At 33.5% G+C, this 14004-nt stretch overlaps 1 protein-coding gene and 1 long non-coding RNA gene across 2 annotated transcripts; one reads left to right on the top strand and one right to left on the bottom strand.

Moving 5' to 3' along the window:
- The first annotated feature begins 2501 nt into the window (after positions 1-2501).
- LOC124538750 lies at positions 2502-4097 on the top strand. Its single transcript, XR_006966994.1, has 3 exons — positions 2502-2731; positions 2820-2978; positions 4008-4097. It is a non-coding gene; the product is annotated as an uncharacterized LOC124538750 (long non-coding RNA).
- Positions 4098-8656: 4559 nt separating this feature from the next.
- LOC124539084 (protein masquerade-like) lies at positions 8657-13581 on the bottom strand. The gene is made up of 5 exons (XM_047116407.1): positions 13404-13581; positions 13039-13197; positions 11206-11298; positions 10654-10770; positions 8657-8916 (listed from the first exon to the last, which is right to left on the bottom strand). The coding sequence occupies exons 1-5, from the start codon at positions 13504-13506 to the stop codon at positions 8657-8659; spliced, it is 732 nt and encodes a 243-aa protein (XP_046972363.1). The 5' UTR covers positions 13507-13581.
- Positions 13582-14004: the final 423 nt, after the last annotated feature.

The raw sequence follows: 14004 nt of genomic DNA, 5'->3' as shown, positions 1-14004 counted from the left end.
ATTAGAAATTTCTATTAATATAAAAAGGGGTCATTTAATTTATTTGTGCCCATGTATGGACAACACTGAAATAAAATGGAATCCATAAACTCTTTAAAGGAGGTTTGGACTGCTGCATCGGAGTTGATTTTTTTCATTGTAAGATGTTGTTCAAATTGGAGCAAGGCACGGAGAGTGCGGTGGATGTCACAGACATTCCAATTGTCGCTCATTTAAATTAGTGGTTGATTGTTGGGCAGTGTGTGGTCTTGTGCTGTCGTGAAGCAGCAGTGGCTTAAAGCGATAGACTCAGTTATTATCCTAAGAATTAACAACATTAAATGCTTAAATATATACAAATATGAACCAAAACTAGTTACTGTATAAATCTTGACCGCGTGGAATGGTGGCAAGAATGCTAGCAGCATTTCCCCGTTGAATCGCAATTCCGATCCTCTGGGCAAAAAACGAACCAGCCCTCCTGTCACCAGTGGAGGCAATGAGGCGAGGTGTTATACTTTTGATTAAGCTGTTTGCACCACTACTCCAAGGGCCAAGCGTTTCGACAGCAAATGGAACAAAAAAAGTAATTTCATATAATACACGAATATTTAGTTCTTTTCATTATCTCAGTTGTTTAGTAGCTAGTTTTTCCTTCATGGTTTGCATTTACTGACAGTATATTATTTATGGCCAGATTTAAGAAAGTTATAGTGAACGACACCAGCGCTAGTCCACCAGACACTCACAAGTAACTTTTTATGAGGCAATTTTCGTTTAGTGTTTTGCTGGGTCTCTAAGATTTAGCATCCGTTTTTCGTATAATAACCACTTTTTTATCACAAGTAATGATTACATTTAAAATCCCCTAATTAATGTGCCCGTTGAGAAACGTATTACAGCAGTCGACGTGTGTTTGATGACTTACCCCGAACTACGAAGGCTACAGTTATCACTGAAGTGATTTTGTGATGGATTGACAATAGCCTTTAACTCTTGTTTTTCCACTTTGGTCTCCGTTCGGCCACGGGGATGGTTTTAAACGTCGAAATTTCAGGAACTTTTAAACCAAAAAGTACCATGCTTCCTTTTACGACAACAGCGCCTAAATTAATCCTTCAAGCTGTTTCAAGCAGTACAGATGCCACGAAATCATGCTCGTAAATATACCAATATTTCATGTTTTCCATTGTGCGGTAAAAAACGACGCCAAAGAAAAAAAATATGAGGAATAATAAATGAATGACTGTTTTCAAAGGTCAAATAAAGCAAAGTAAAGTAAAGTAACAGCCTGTACATTTCCCACTGCTGAGATAAGGCCTCCTCTTCCATTAAGGAGTGGGTTTGGAACTTCGATGAAATTAGACACACGCAGGTTTCCTCACGATGTTTTCCTTCACCGCTGAGCACAAGATGAATTATAAACACAAATTAAGCACATATATATTTATAGTGGTGCTTGCGTGGGTTTGAACCCGCAATCATCGGTTAAGATACACGCGTTCTAACCACTGGGCCATCTCAGCTCTCCGCCATTTCAGCTCTCTCAAAGGTCAAATGTACCAACTAAATGAATTTATAAATTTAAATTTGGAATTCTTCACCAAAGAAGAGAATAGAAGAGATATTTCAGATCAAAGTGGTCCGTACAAAAAACGCTAATTTCACCTAGTATAATTACTTTAGATAATTCATTACAGGCAAAACTATAAAACTGGTTTTCAAACAGGTAAACCCGATAAATAAACAGCCGAAGTTTTGGACATTTATAAAAAACAGAGGCCGAAGAACAGTAACTGTGGTCAAGTCCCGTTGTTGTAGGTTCAGTACCTAATTGGCTAAAGAGTATTTATAATAACAGAAGTGATACATGAACCATTTAAGGGTATTTTTTATTCTTAATGTGTAAAGCATTTTGTGAAATTGATTTAAAGGGCGATTAACCTACGCAATTTAATAGTTACTTATTTTTACAACATTATTTTTATTAACATAAGAATTAAATATATATATACAAATATGACCTAAAACTAGTTACTGTATAAATCTTGACCGCGTGGAATGGTGGCAAGAATGCTAGCAGCATTTCCCCGTTGAATCGCAATTCCGATTTACAACATTTAAAATACATTAATACTGTTAAATTCATTCTTTCAGCGGGCGCAGCTCATAAGTTTATTTAAGTAACTTTAGATATCAGTCTCATTTATGTGACAAAAGAAATGTACGCATTCATAAGATTTATATGTTTTGATAAAAATACAAAATTCTCACTAATTGCACTTTTCGTTTTTTTCCTAATAAATTGTACCCGTTCGAAGCGAAGGGTCACAAGCTACAGCTACATATTTCTGAGTTTTCAAGTAACTGAATTTATAATGTTGTAGGTATTAGTACGAGTAGTAGGCATAAAAGTTAGTAGTGATAATTTCTTTTGAAAATAAATTATTAAATAAAATAGGCATAATAGGGTGGATCTATTTGCCATTTCTGTCTTGTTCCATAATATTTGTTATTACCATCCTCAGGCGATCATGATTATTTTATTTCCTCAGTTTCTTTAGAGATCATTGTCTGATCGGTCGTTCCTTCACCTCCTAAGCAGGTGATAGAGTTTAAAATAAAAGTGCAGTCACTTAAACTAAAATGAAAAATATCGTAGTTATTGTTTCCTTGATACTCGTAACCACACATCTCGGCGTCGCACAAGGTCTACTATATTATTTGATTAACGCTAAAATATATGGACTCGGTAAGTGACACTCACATTACTTCTACTCTTAGAAATAATAAATTAAAACATCTTCAAATGCAAACGGAATTAAGAGTTGTATTTTCAGATTATATGAAGAGTCACCCAGAAGAATTTTATGTCCCGACTTGCCCTGGGATTTGTTTTCCACCAACAATAAAACACATGTGCCCATTAGTATTTGAAAATGCAGGATGTAAAATGGCTATGGTTTGCTGTGTGTCTTCAATGCGTGTTGAATTAAACTGTAAGTATTTAAAATCTTATCATAATGTATAGTACGTACAAAGAAACCTAATATAATGTACAGTCAGAATAATAAAATCTTCGTCAGTTTTCAAATTCATTCCTGTATCAAGTATTAAACTCTTAGTACCTTTTAAATCTAAACATCAAAACATTGCGACGCAAATTGCAATATGTCATTCTCAATCGGTAAAGCAGATTATCGCTCATACTGAACACACGAAAATAGATCTTAAGGTGACGTACCTTTTCTTACCCCGGCTCTACTATCATGAACTAATAGTCAATTAAGTCTTGATTATCTCTTAATACTCAATATACGCATTTATTACGGCTGGCTATCCGGCAAAGACCCCTCTTATATGTACGGAACACCAGAAGGGTATGTACCCTTTTGGTGTTCTGTCAAATAATATTTATATAATCAAAGAAATTGATATGAACCCAAACTTATACTACTTTTTAATGACTTAGACATATGCCTTACATTATAATTTATTATAAGCCTCCGTCAGTTGTTTAGAGTCAACCATTTAAGCCTAAGTCTATTTTTTTAATATAAAAATGGAAAAAAAATGATGTGATACGTTTTTTTAATAATTTTTAGTAAAGTTGTAATAGGTAAGTCTATAATCAAATATAGTATATAAGCGCTGTACAGATAGCAACTATTCCTTACATCACATGCTTAACACATAATGCACAACCAACCTTAGGAGTTACGATATTATGTTCTTTGGAGCCTGTAGTAACATTTGTATACTTTTAATATGAGACTGAAGGAGGAATTATATGAATGACGTCTTCCTTGAACGTATTAAACTGCTAGGCTACCTATATACCGAACCGTATAATCGTTAGGCATAACACTAAGATATATCATAATATACCTACTTTGTTTTTTGTTTAGGCAAGTTTTAATATCTATTTATAATATTAATTTATAAATTACAATAATAATTATAATATCATATTTCTATATTGCGTACCACATGTTTCAAATATAATTTAATAATAATATTGTTTTCAGCGCCAAACCCAACTGAGTCCACTCTTCTAACGGTCTCTCAACCTACCGTGAAAAACCCGGAAGACACTACAATAAAAGATATAGAAACGACCAGTGGTAACTATTGAGTTTTTAAATATTAGACACAACAACATTATACGAAATATTACACGAACTCATTCATCAAATCATATTGATACGTTCTGGAACAGAAAATGTCTATAGATGTTGTAATAATTAGTTATTGATTCAAATGTATTGCCCTTAAGCTACTCGATATTTAAACTTCAAAACAATTTAGAACTTTCGTTTCGTAGCATCATATGCCCAACGCTTACAGACCGTTTAACGATTTGAAAGTCGCTTGTTCGATTCCGATCCCTTGTACTGATGTCGTCAGCAATTCTATCACATGATCACGTTTTGCTTAATTGGGAAAAATATTAGTAAATATTTAATATTATACTTCCGTGGAAACACATAAAGATAATCTGACGATGACGAAGCTTTGATCAATTTGTTGTTTGTTATTTCTTTATAAAATAAATACCTACATGATGTTGTTACACAAAATATAAGAATCCTATGAAATTTCTGAATATGACAATAAAATTTCTACTGATTACCAATGATTTTCTAACCTTGTTCTATTTACCAATTTTTCAGAGGATGATATAATAATAACAACGAATATACCCGACACAACGATAATTTTGCAAAAAAAAGAGGACGTAGCCGAAAATACAAACGAAGAAAATCAAGACGAAGGTATTTACGTACTCTTTATACTTTTAACACGTCACGTGGGTATAAAAAGGGTCTATACACAACTCTTAAAGAAGAATTGAAAATGAAAAAAGACAATGCTATTTCGAGCTCGGAATTTAAATAAATTAATATTAAAATGTTAAGAGTATTATGTATATAAGTAGGTACGAAAAAGACGCCAAAAGTTTGTCAAAAATCAAGTTAAAAATCTAATTATTCTTTTCTACTCTACTCATAGGAAGTCAAGTCTCCTACTTTTTTCAAAGTTTACTGTTATACTTTTAATCATTTTCTAGGCACGCCTTTTACGATCGTGGTCAGCACATCTTGTCTTTTGAAGCAAGAATTAAAAAAAATCATGATGATGTCAATCTTGAATGTTCCAATTTTTATGTTCTTATCCAGCATTTTCAACAACAAATACCTCAAATTATTCTGATTTTCAGATAATATATCCTGTTCCGGTGTGTGCATAGAGTCTCGTCTCACTAAATATTGCGAGGCGTACTTCAGTTCCACCGATCTCTGTAAATCCGGCAAATTCTGCTGCGTTTCCATGTCTTCGTATGGAGATACTCTTCCATCGGAACTTGTCGTGCCCTTGAAAACCATACCTTCCACAGAACAGTCTATAACGACGGTAAATTTATTCATCAACAGCCTGTAAATTGACCATCTGGTTTTGAAACATATTCCACCACCCTGTTTCAATGCAGGTGAAGGAATACACATGTGACAGAATTTTTAAAGCATGCACGCGTTCTAACCACTGTGCCATCTATAGTTTATTCAAACAGTTAAAATGTTATTTTTATTTCATTTGGACTTCAGCATTCTTAACGTCGCGATACATTTTTTCAGTTATCAACAACACCAAATCTTAAAAAATCCGGTCGGGAATGTAAAGGGGAATGTTTAAATGGTATTGTCACACTGTTTTGCGATGACATTGATGGTGAGGCCATTTGTCCCTCAGAAAGGACATGCTGCCTTCAGGCCGAGAAAATGACCACAAGCTCACCAACAACGACACCATAGGCCGAGTGAGTTTTATGTTTAATGCTAAAGAGTTTTTATTTATTATTAAATGTTTTATATCTTGCTCATAATTTTTTATCCCTTATCTTAACAAACTTGCCCTAAGCATAATTTGTAATATGCACCTTCTTGTTCACCTGGTGAAGAAAAACATGCATGTGTGCATGTTAAAGCTGCATGTGTCAGATGATATTCTGCCTTATGCCGTAGCATGGAAAACTGTGACGAAAATGTCCAAAGCTTCGCACAAAATAAGATTGGATTTGTAATGTTAATTTTTTTGCGAACTTTCCCAAAATCATAAGTTACTATCACAATGACTCAATATGACATTTGTATTGACCTATTATCGGGTGTGAATAAAGATTTTTTTTGTATACTACCGTAAAACAATCTTATTTATAACACTTACATTTTTCAGAATACCTGCTAGCAAATGTATTGATCTGACGCTAGTCACCATAACCGAAGTAGTCATTTAAATTGGAATATTTCTCCAATTAAAATTAATTAGGTTAAAATATAAACATTATTATTAATAAAATTGAAGTGTTTGACTTTCTAACCTAAATATTTTGTATTTTCATTTTTGTAAACAAATACCGCTGTTTGATCATTTAGAAAATTATAAGAAATCGGGTTAATAGTAATAAATACATCATTAATATTTTTCCTGTTTTTTTTTAATATAATTATTGATGAAGTTAACATAAACAAAGCTTTAGACTAAATTGGTTTTATGCATTTTTTTCTACCATTAGAGTCAAATTACTCGCCATATCTCTAAATTTTAAACTGATTTCCGAACACTTAATTAGAAGATAAATTAATATCAATAGTCTATTCCAACCATAAGAGGATAAAACAACAATAACAGCCTGTAAATTTCCCACTGTTAGGCTAAGGCCACCTTTTCCTTTGACAAGAAGGTTTGGAACATATTCCACCATTTTACTTGGTGTTAGGGCTTTGTGCAAGTCGGCCTGGGTAGGTACCACTCATACATCAGATATTCTACCGCTTAACAACAGTACGCAGTATTATTATGTTCCGGTTTGTAGGGTGACTGAGCCAATGTAACTACAGGCACAATAGACATAGCGTCTTAGTTCCCAAGGTTGGTGGCGCATTGACGATTTAAGGAATAGTTAATATTTTCTACAGCGTCATTGTCTATGGGTAATGTTGACCCATTACCATCAGGTCGCCCATATGCTCGTCCGCCAACCTATTCCACGAAAAAAACCACGCTGTTCCAATACGGGTTGATGGAATACACATGTGGCAGAATTTCTATGAAATTGACACATGTAGGTTTCCTCACGGTGTTTTCCTTCACCACCGAGCACGAGGTGAATCATAAACACAAATTAAGCATATGAATATTCAGTTGTGCTTGCCTCGCTTTGAACCTAAAATCATCGGTTAAGATGCACGCCTTCTAATCACTGGGCTATCTCGGATCAAGAAGGATAAAATATTGACACCGAAATGACACACAACTATTCTAGAGCTTAAATTATCTATAGAGCTTAGATTAACATGGATATAAGTAGTTAACGTTGTAATGTATGTAACTCAAATTTAAAGTGACTAATATATCTATCTGTCTTAATATAAGGTTTGAGATTATCTTAATATATTTTTTCTGGGATTTGAATGGTCTATACAGTATTTGCAAGAAAGTTATAATGTTAATATATTGAGACTAATTAAAGAGGAAATCACAAAGATTAGCCGTTTGTCATGTAGAGACAAAAATTTATTTCATAATTTCAGAAGCTCATGCTTCTTAGCTTTTTCTTAGCTTCTTTCTTTTCTTCTTAGAAGGCAATAAAAATCGTAGCCAAAATAAAATTATTTATTTTGAAATAAGAACATATTATATTTAAATTTATTTATATTTTTTCTATGCCCTTAAATATTTTACAATTTTATTTTAAGAGACACAATCCACTAATATGTTCACAGAACTATTAGCAAATCGGCGTAACTATAGTATATATCCATCAGTCGAAAATGTGTTATTTAATCGAATCATATTCGGAATTTAAAGTCAAAAACTTTGGCTGTGGTCCCTACAGCCAAGTCAGTAGATTTGGGTGAAGATACTCTGTGAAAAAAAATACATTACATGAGATAAAAATATTTTTGGATACATCATATTGTTTTATTGAAGGTAATAACAGTTCAAGACAAATATAGTATCATAGTTCTCGATCAGTCTCTACTTGTAATTTTTTTTACCAATTTTTTTTATTTCTATAGCCTACGACCCCATTTTTATGAGAAGCTAAGAAATTTAGTTAATACACTGATCCACGCTACTTCATGAATTTTATATTAAATGCACAAATTAAACGCATGAACATTAGTGGTGCTTGTCGGGATTTAAGCCCGCATTTTTGCCAATACACTTTTTCTGGTCATCATGCTGACTTGCGTCATGAAATAAATATTATTGTCAAAAATAACTGACTTCAATTATTTCTTCACATTTATATGGTGCCAGCGGGAAGTGTTTCCTCAAAAGAAAATATTTTGCAAATCGGTTCATAAATGACGAGTTCTGAGATAACAAACATAAAAGTAAACAGCCAAACTGACATGCTCCGTTTTTTTGAAGACGGGTAGATCTATTGTGCCTTCTACTAATTCTTGATGACAAAATACGTAATACTTACTAAAGGCCCTTGTCACATTTGTGGCCTTAGATTCAAGACAACATATCTCCTGCGATGAACAATTAGTTTCTGTATCAATATCATGACAAAAAAGCGAGATAAGACCGCCTATACATTTTCCCATACATTCCCGTTTGGAACTTTGTTCAGATTTAGATGTTATTGGTGTCTGAAAATACATTAAGAATGCGTTAAAATCCAGGATGAAATAAAAAATTCATGTTTTATCTCTTCTAAAAAACTTACCGTCGTTGGTGATCCTTCAGTGGGACGTATAGTTTCAGAGGTGACGATGAGGTCCGACGGTAAGCTGTCCCCAAACGAGGTTATGTTGACGCAACACCGTTTGCCTGAGCGACAAAGGTCGGTGGAATTGAAGTACGCCTCACAATTATTGGTAAGATGATGCTCTACGCATACACCGGAACAGGATGTATTATCTGGAAAACCCAATTTTAAGTATTATCTTTTGATAATACTGTTAGGTTAGGTTAGTGACCTTTTAAACAAAATTCTGACTTAAATTAACACTTGGCAACGCTATTCAAGTATTTTAATTTTGCGTTTTTACAAGAATAAGTGCTTTAATTAAAAAAAATGAGATTTGCTAAGGTTCAAATGATTGTATATGTATGTATGTAGTATGTATATGTATCCCAATAAAGTTTGGTAATTAGTATTGATTAGAAGTTAGAAAAAAACTATCATATTAAAACATAAACTAGCTTGGAACAACGGCGTACTAATTACGGAAAAATAAACGCTGGATGATCGGCTAGTATTTTTATATATTAGGCTGGGGAAAAAGTCTTTTCGCATATAGTATGTATGAACTTGTAATAAAATCTCTTTGGCTATACCATTTGTATCTGGCTGGTTTTGGTATCATTAAAAAGTTTTAATTTTAAAGAAGGCACTTCCAAATTCAAATTAGGAATTTGTGTGATTTTCATTTGTTTTTGTTGTTGTTAAAATGAGTGAATCTAAAGAAGAAATTCGATACATTTTAAAATTTTACTATAAAAAAGGTAAAAATGCAACTCAAACCGCGAAAAAATTTGTGATGTTTATGGACCTAATGCAGTATCTGTGAGAGTAGCGCAAGTTTGGTTTAAGCGTTTTCAAGCCGGAAATTTTGATATCAAAGATGCATCTCGCTCTGGTCGCCATGTTACGGACAAAATTGATGCCATTTTTGAAAAAGTGGAGCAAGATCGGCATATTAGTAGTTACGATGTAGCTGAAGAACTGGCAATTGACCACAAAACGGTTTTGACTCATTTGAATAAAGCTGGGTACACAAAAAAGCTCGATATATGGGTGCCTCATGAACTCACTGAAAGAAACCTAATGAACCGTGTACTCATTTGTGATTCTTTATTACGACGTAATGAAACCGAACCATTTTTGAAGAAGCTGATAACTGGTGATGAAAAGTGGATCACATACGACAAGAACGTGCGAAAAAGATCGTGGTCAAAGGCCGGTCAAGCTTCACAGACTGTGGCAAAACCCGGATTAACTCGCAACAAGGTAATGCTGTGTGTATGGTGGGATTGGAAGGGCATCATTCATTATGAGCTGTTACCGCCCGGCAGGACCATCGATTCAGAACTGTATTGCGAACAATTGATGAGATTGAAGCAAGAAATTGAGAGAAAGCGGCCAGAATTGATCAACAGAAAGGGTGTGGTTTTTCACCATGACAACGCTAGACCTCACACATCTTTAGCCACTCAACAAAAATTACGAGAGTTTGGCTGGAAGGTATTAATGCATCCGCCGTATAGTCCTGACCTTGCACCTTCAGATTTTCATCTGTTTCGGTCTCTGCAGAATTCCTTAGGCAGTGTCAGGTTAACATCACGAGAGGACTGCCAAAACCACTTGTCGCAGTTTTTCGATCAGAAGCCCCAAAATTTTTACAGCAATGGGATCATGTCACTACCAACAAGATGGCAAAAAGATATGGAACAAAATGGCACCTACATACTTTAGTCAAATGTAAATAAACTATAAAAAAAACTTTTTGAATTTTCATATAAAATACGAAGAAACTTTTTCCCCAACCTATTATATTTGTAGTTTTGTTAAGCCAGACAATACAACGTACAATTTTTTACTAGCGGGGACATTACGTTACATTATGGATTTTATGTAGAGATAATGTTAGATACCTTTGTCTTGTACGTAGTTTTTCTCTTTGATTTTACTATTTTCTTCTCCGATTTCCAACACATCAGTTGTTTTATAAGTCGTAGAAGATAAATTTTCCGTTTTTGTCATCTTATCATCTAAATCATGGAGAAATATAATATTTAATTATTATTCAGCAATAGCATCAATACTTATAGATTAGAAAAATAATTAATTAATCAAAACAAATCAAAATACCCATTTATCTATAGTGTTATAAGTAAATATATTTTGTTATGTATATCTCCTACAAATAAACTATAAAATTAGCTTATTTTTAAATCTTCGCTAATAAAGATCCACTTTTTTATCAGATCTTTGTCACATTAGCTAAAATTTAAATACTACAATAAACAGACAAACATTTCGTCTAACTACCTTAAACGCAATTGGTGTCAATATTTCAAGCGCTTGGAAATGAATATGCGTTTTTCGTAAGCCCTCGTCAGCCTAAAGCCTAAGATCATATTACCTTGAAAAACGCTGTATCAGCTGTTAGGTTGTTAAAATAAAAATATAATTTGAATATTTACCGATAGATGTTTCTATTTTTAACGTGATGTCTTCTGGGAAGTTCAAGGTTAAGTGAGAAACCTTTAGAGGGCCAGACTCGGTTGTATTTGGTACTGAAAATAATAATTTTATTAAATAAAGTATTTAAATGCTTATTAAACGGGTTATTAGTATATGTGTCGTTAGCCACTTGATAGCCACCCCAAGCGCGTACCTCGTCGCTTGAAACAAAGATCAGTTCTAAAAAAACTCTTTTTTGGAAACAGATGACAGGCTCTTAAAAGAGTTGTTTCTGTCGACGAAAATTTTTGTATAAATACCCCAAACATTTTTCTAATAAACATTCCTCAATCCTGCTCGCTAAAGAGTAGACGTTTTATTATTTAAACTGTAACACACCGCTTACACACCCAGCTGCCTTAAAACCGTCATGGATAAAATATTAATGACTTGCAATGATACGTTCACGATATAATGATGAGAGATTATTGCAAAACTATGGTTTGAATATAAAACAAGATTACATAAATAATGAACTATATCATGATCCTTTTGATGTGGTTGTATGTATGTTGAACTTTACAACTTCATTCATTATAGATACAAAAGCGCAGTGGCGTAAATAGGGCGGTGCCACCGGTGCCAGGCACAGGGCGTAGACTCTCGGGGGCGCAAGAATAGACAGACTGGGCAGGACTATTGTTTTTTCGTTTTGCTCTTGTTAAAATTCCGCTGAGCCCCTAGTACACGATTCCAATGCAATGCTTGTATCATTAAAAGTATCATACATCGCGCTCATTTTTTTGGAAACGCACGAGCATATTTGTGTTTCAGTTTAATGGGCAAAGCATTAGCAGTAGTGAACCTGCGTTTAAGTTTTAGTGAGTGAGACAGTAAAATAGGTAAAGGGTCTGCTTAAATAGGGCGCAGTTACAGAAGCTCGCATAGGGCGCAGAAAAGGCTATTATTTACGGCACTGCAAAAGCGACATCTGCGGCACCGCATACAATAATTATATATTATGTGTAATATAATATATAATTATTTTATAACATCTCATAGCATAGTCTTAGTCTCGTGTCACAATATAACATATTGAAATGAATAACGATCGCGCACAACCATTCATAACAAATAAATAAAATTTTAACAAAAAGAAAAACCGACTTCAAACAAAACACTATTTTAAAACAAATGAATATGCACGAAAAAGTAATAAAAATAATTGCGTATTCAACATATTTTTTAGAGTCTTCCTAAGTTAAATGAAATGAAAAATATTAGACTACTTAAAAGTCGATTAACGATTATATCATGTAGTTATAGTTATTGGTATATTTGGAGCCGGTGTCAGCCACGGTGCCCTTGCCCCAATAATCAAAAGAAAGAAGCGATACGAGCCCCTTGATTGATCCAGTATATTATTGTGTAAAAGGTAATTTGTAAAAAACATATTTGTCAAAGTATTTTCGTATTGTTTTTTGATAGATATACTGTAGGGTTTTATTGGCTGACACCGACTCCAAATATAACAATAATTATAACTACATGATATAATCGTTAATCGACTTTTAAGTAGTCTAATATTTTTCATTTCATTTAACTTAGGAAGACTCTAAAAAATATGTTGAATACGCAATTATTTTTATTACTTTTTCGTGCATATTCATTTGTTTTAAAATAGTGTTTTGTTTGAAGTCGGTTTTTCTTTTTGTTAAAATTTTATTTATTTGTTGAGAGCTGTTCCCGAAAAGTTACAAAATGAACTCATTATTATACACTTTATCCAACACAATATAGACACGTTGTGCACAAAATTGTCAAAAAACATATTAAAGTAAGTACCTACTTACAATTTAATTCAATGTGCATAAAAAACGCACAGCACAGCCTCGATGTTGGACATCCCGAATTGGTATACACTATTTGGCACACATCCGATATGGTTTCTGGTAAACAAACTCCAGGACATCCTACATTAAAGAAATCTTGTGCATAGCTGCCTAGATAAGCTAAAAACATATTACAATATTATTTTATGAAACATTCCGTTATATATCAAAGAAGCCATAAGCTACCTTTCAAACAAAAAAAAAATTATCAAGATCGGTCCACCCAGTGGAAAGTTATGAGAAAACAAACTTAATAAAAAATACCGACTAATTGAAAACCTCCTCCTTTTTGAAGTCGGTTGAAAAAGCACGAATGTTTCACGTACCTAATCCAACTGCTTTAATAATATTAAATAATTGATATTCCTGTGAAGTACCGATATGGGCAGTTACGAGGATCAAGAAAGCGATGCCTACTATATTTTTCATGTTGTACTGTGTGATCGCACTTGTAACTAAAACACTATCAACTGTTTGGAGGCAAAATAACGACCGATCGGAGGATGATCGGTAAAGGAACTGAGAAAATAAAAGTCTCATGATTGCTTGATGACAATAACAAAGATTATAATAAAATTAGATGTGCCAAATATATGTTAATGACCCAAAAAAAAAGGAAATATACCTACTTGTTGCCATTCGAGTTTCAAATATATCATTAAAACATATGCGTTGTTTTATTTTGGAGTAATTTTTTTACGCGACTTTGCGGAATAAATATAAATAATTACTCGTTTAGGAGTTTCACCTGATCCTGATATCCTGATCTGTCGTGTCAGATTACTTATCGTATTAGGAAAAGAAGGGAATTATGAGCGCACCATATATATGCACACTAGAGAAATAGTCGTAATAATGCGTTTTAGTGAGAAACGTTTGCCAAATACAAAAAACGTTGCCAATAATATTTTTTACTTTAAGGGGACT

The sequence above is a fragment of the Vanessa cardui genome, chromosome 21 (assembly GCF_905220365.1).
Source record: "Vanessa cardui chromosome 21, ilVanCard2.1, whole genome shotgun sequence".
NCBI classification, from domain to species: domain Eukaryota; kingdom Metazoa; phylum Arthropoda; class Insecta; order Lepidoptera; family Nymphalidae; genus Vanessa; species Vanessa cardui.
The sequence above is the reverse complement of the archived record's forward strand: the minus strand, read 5'-3'. Positions and strand labels throughout refer to the sequence as shown.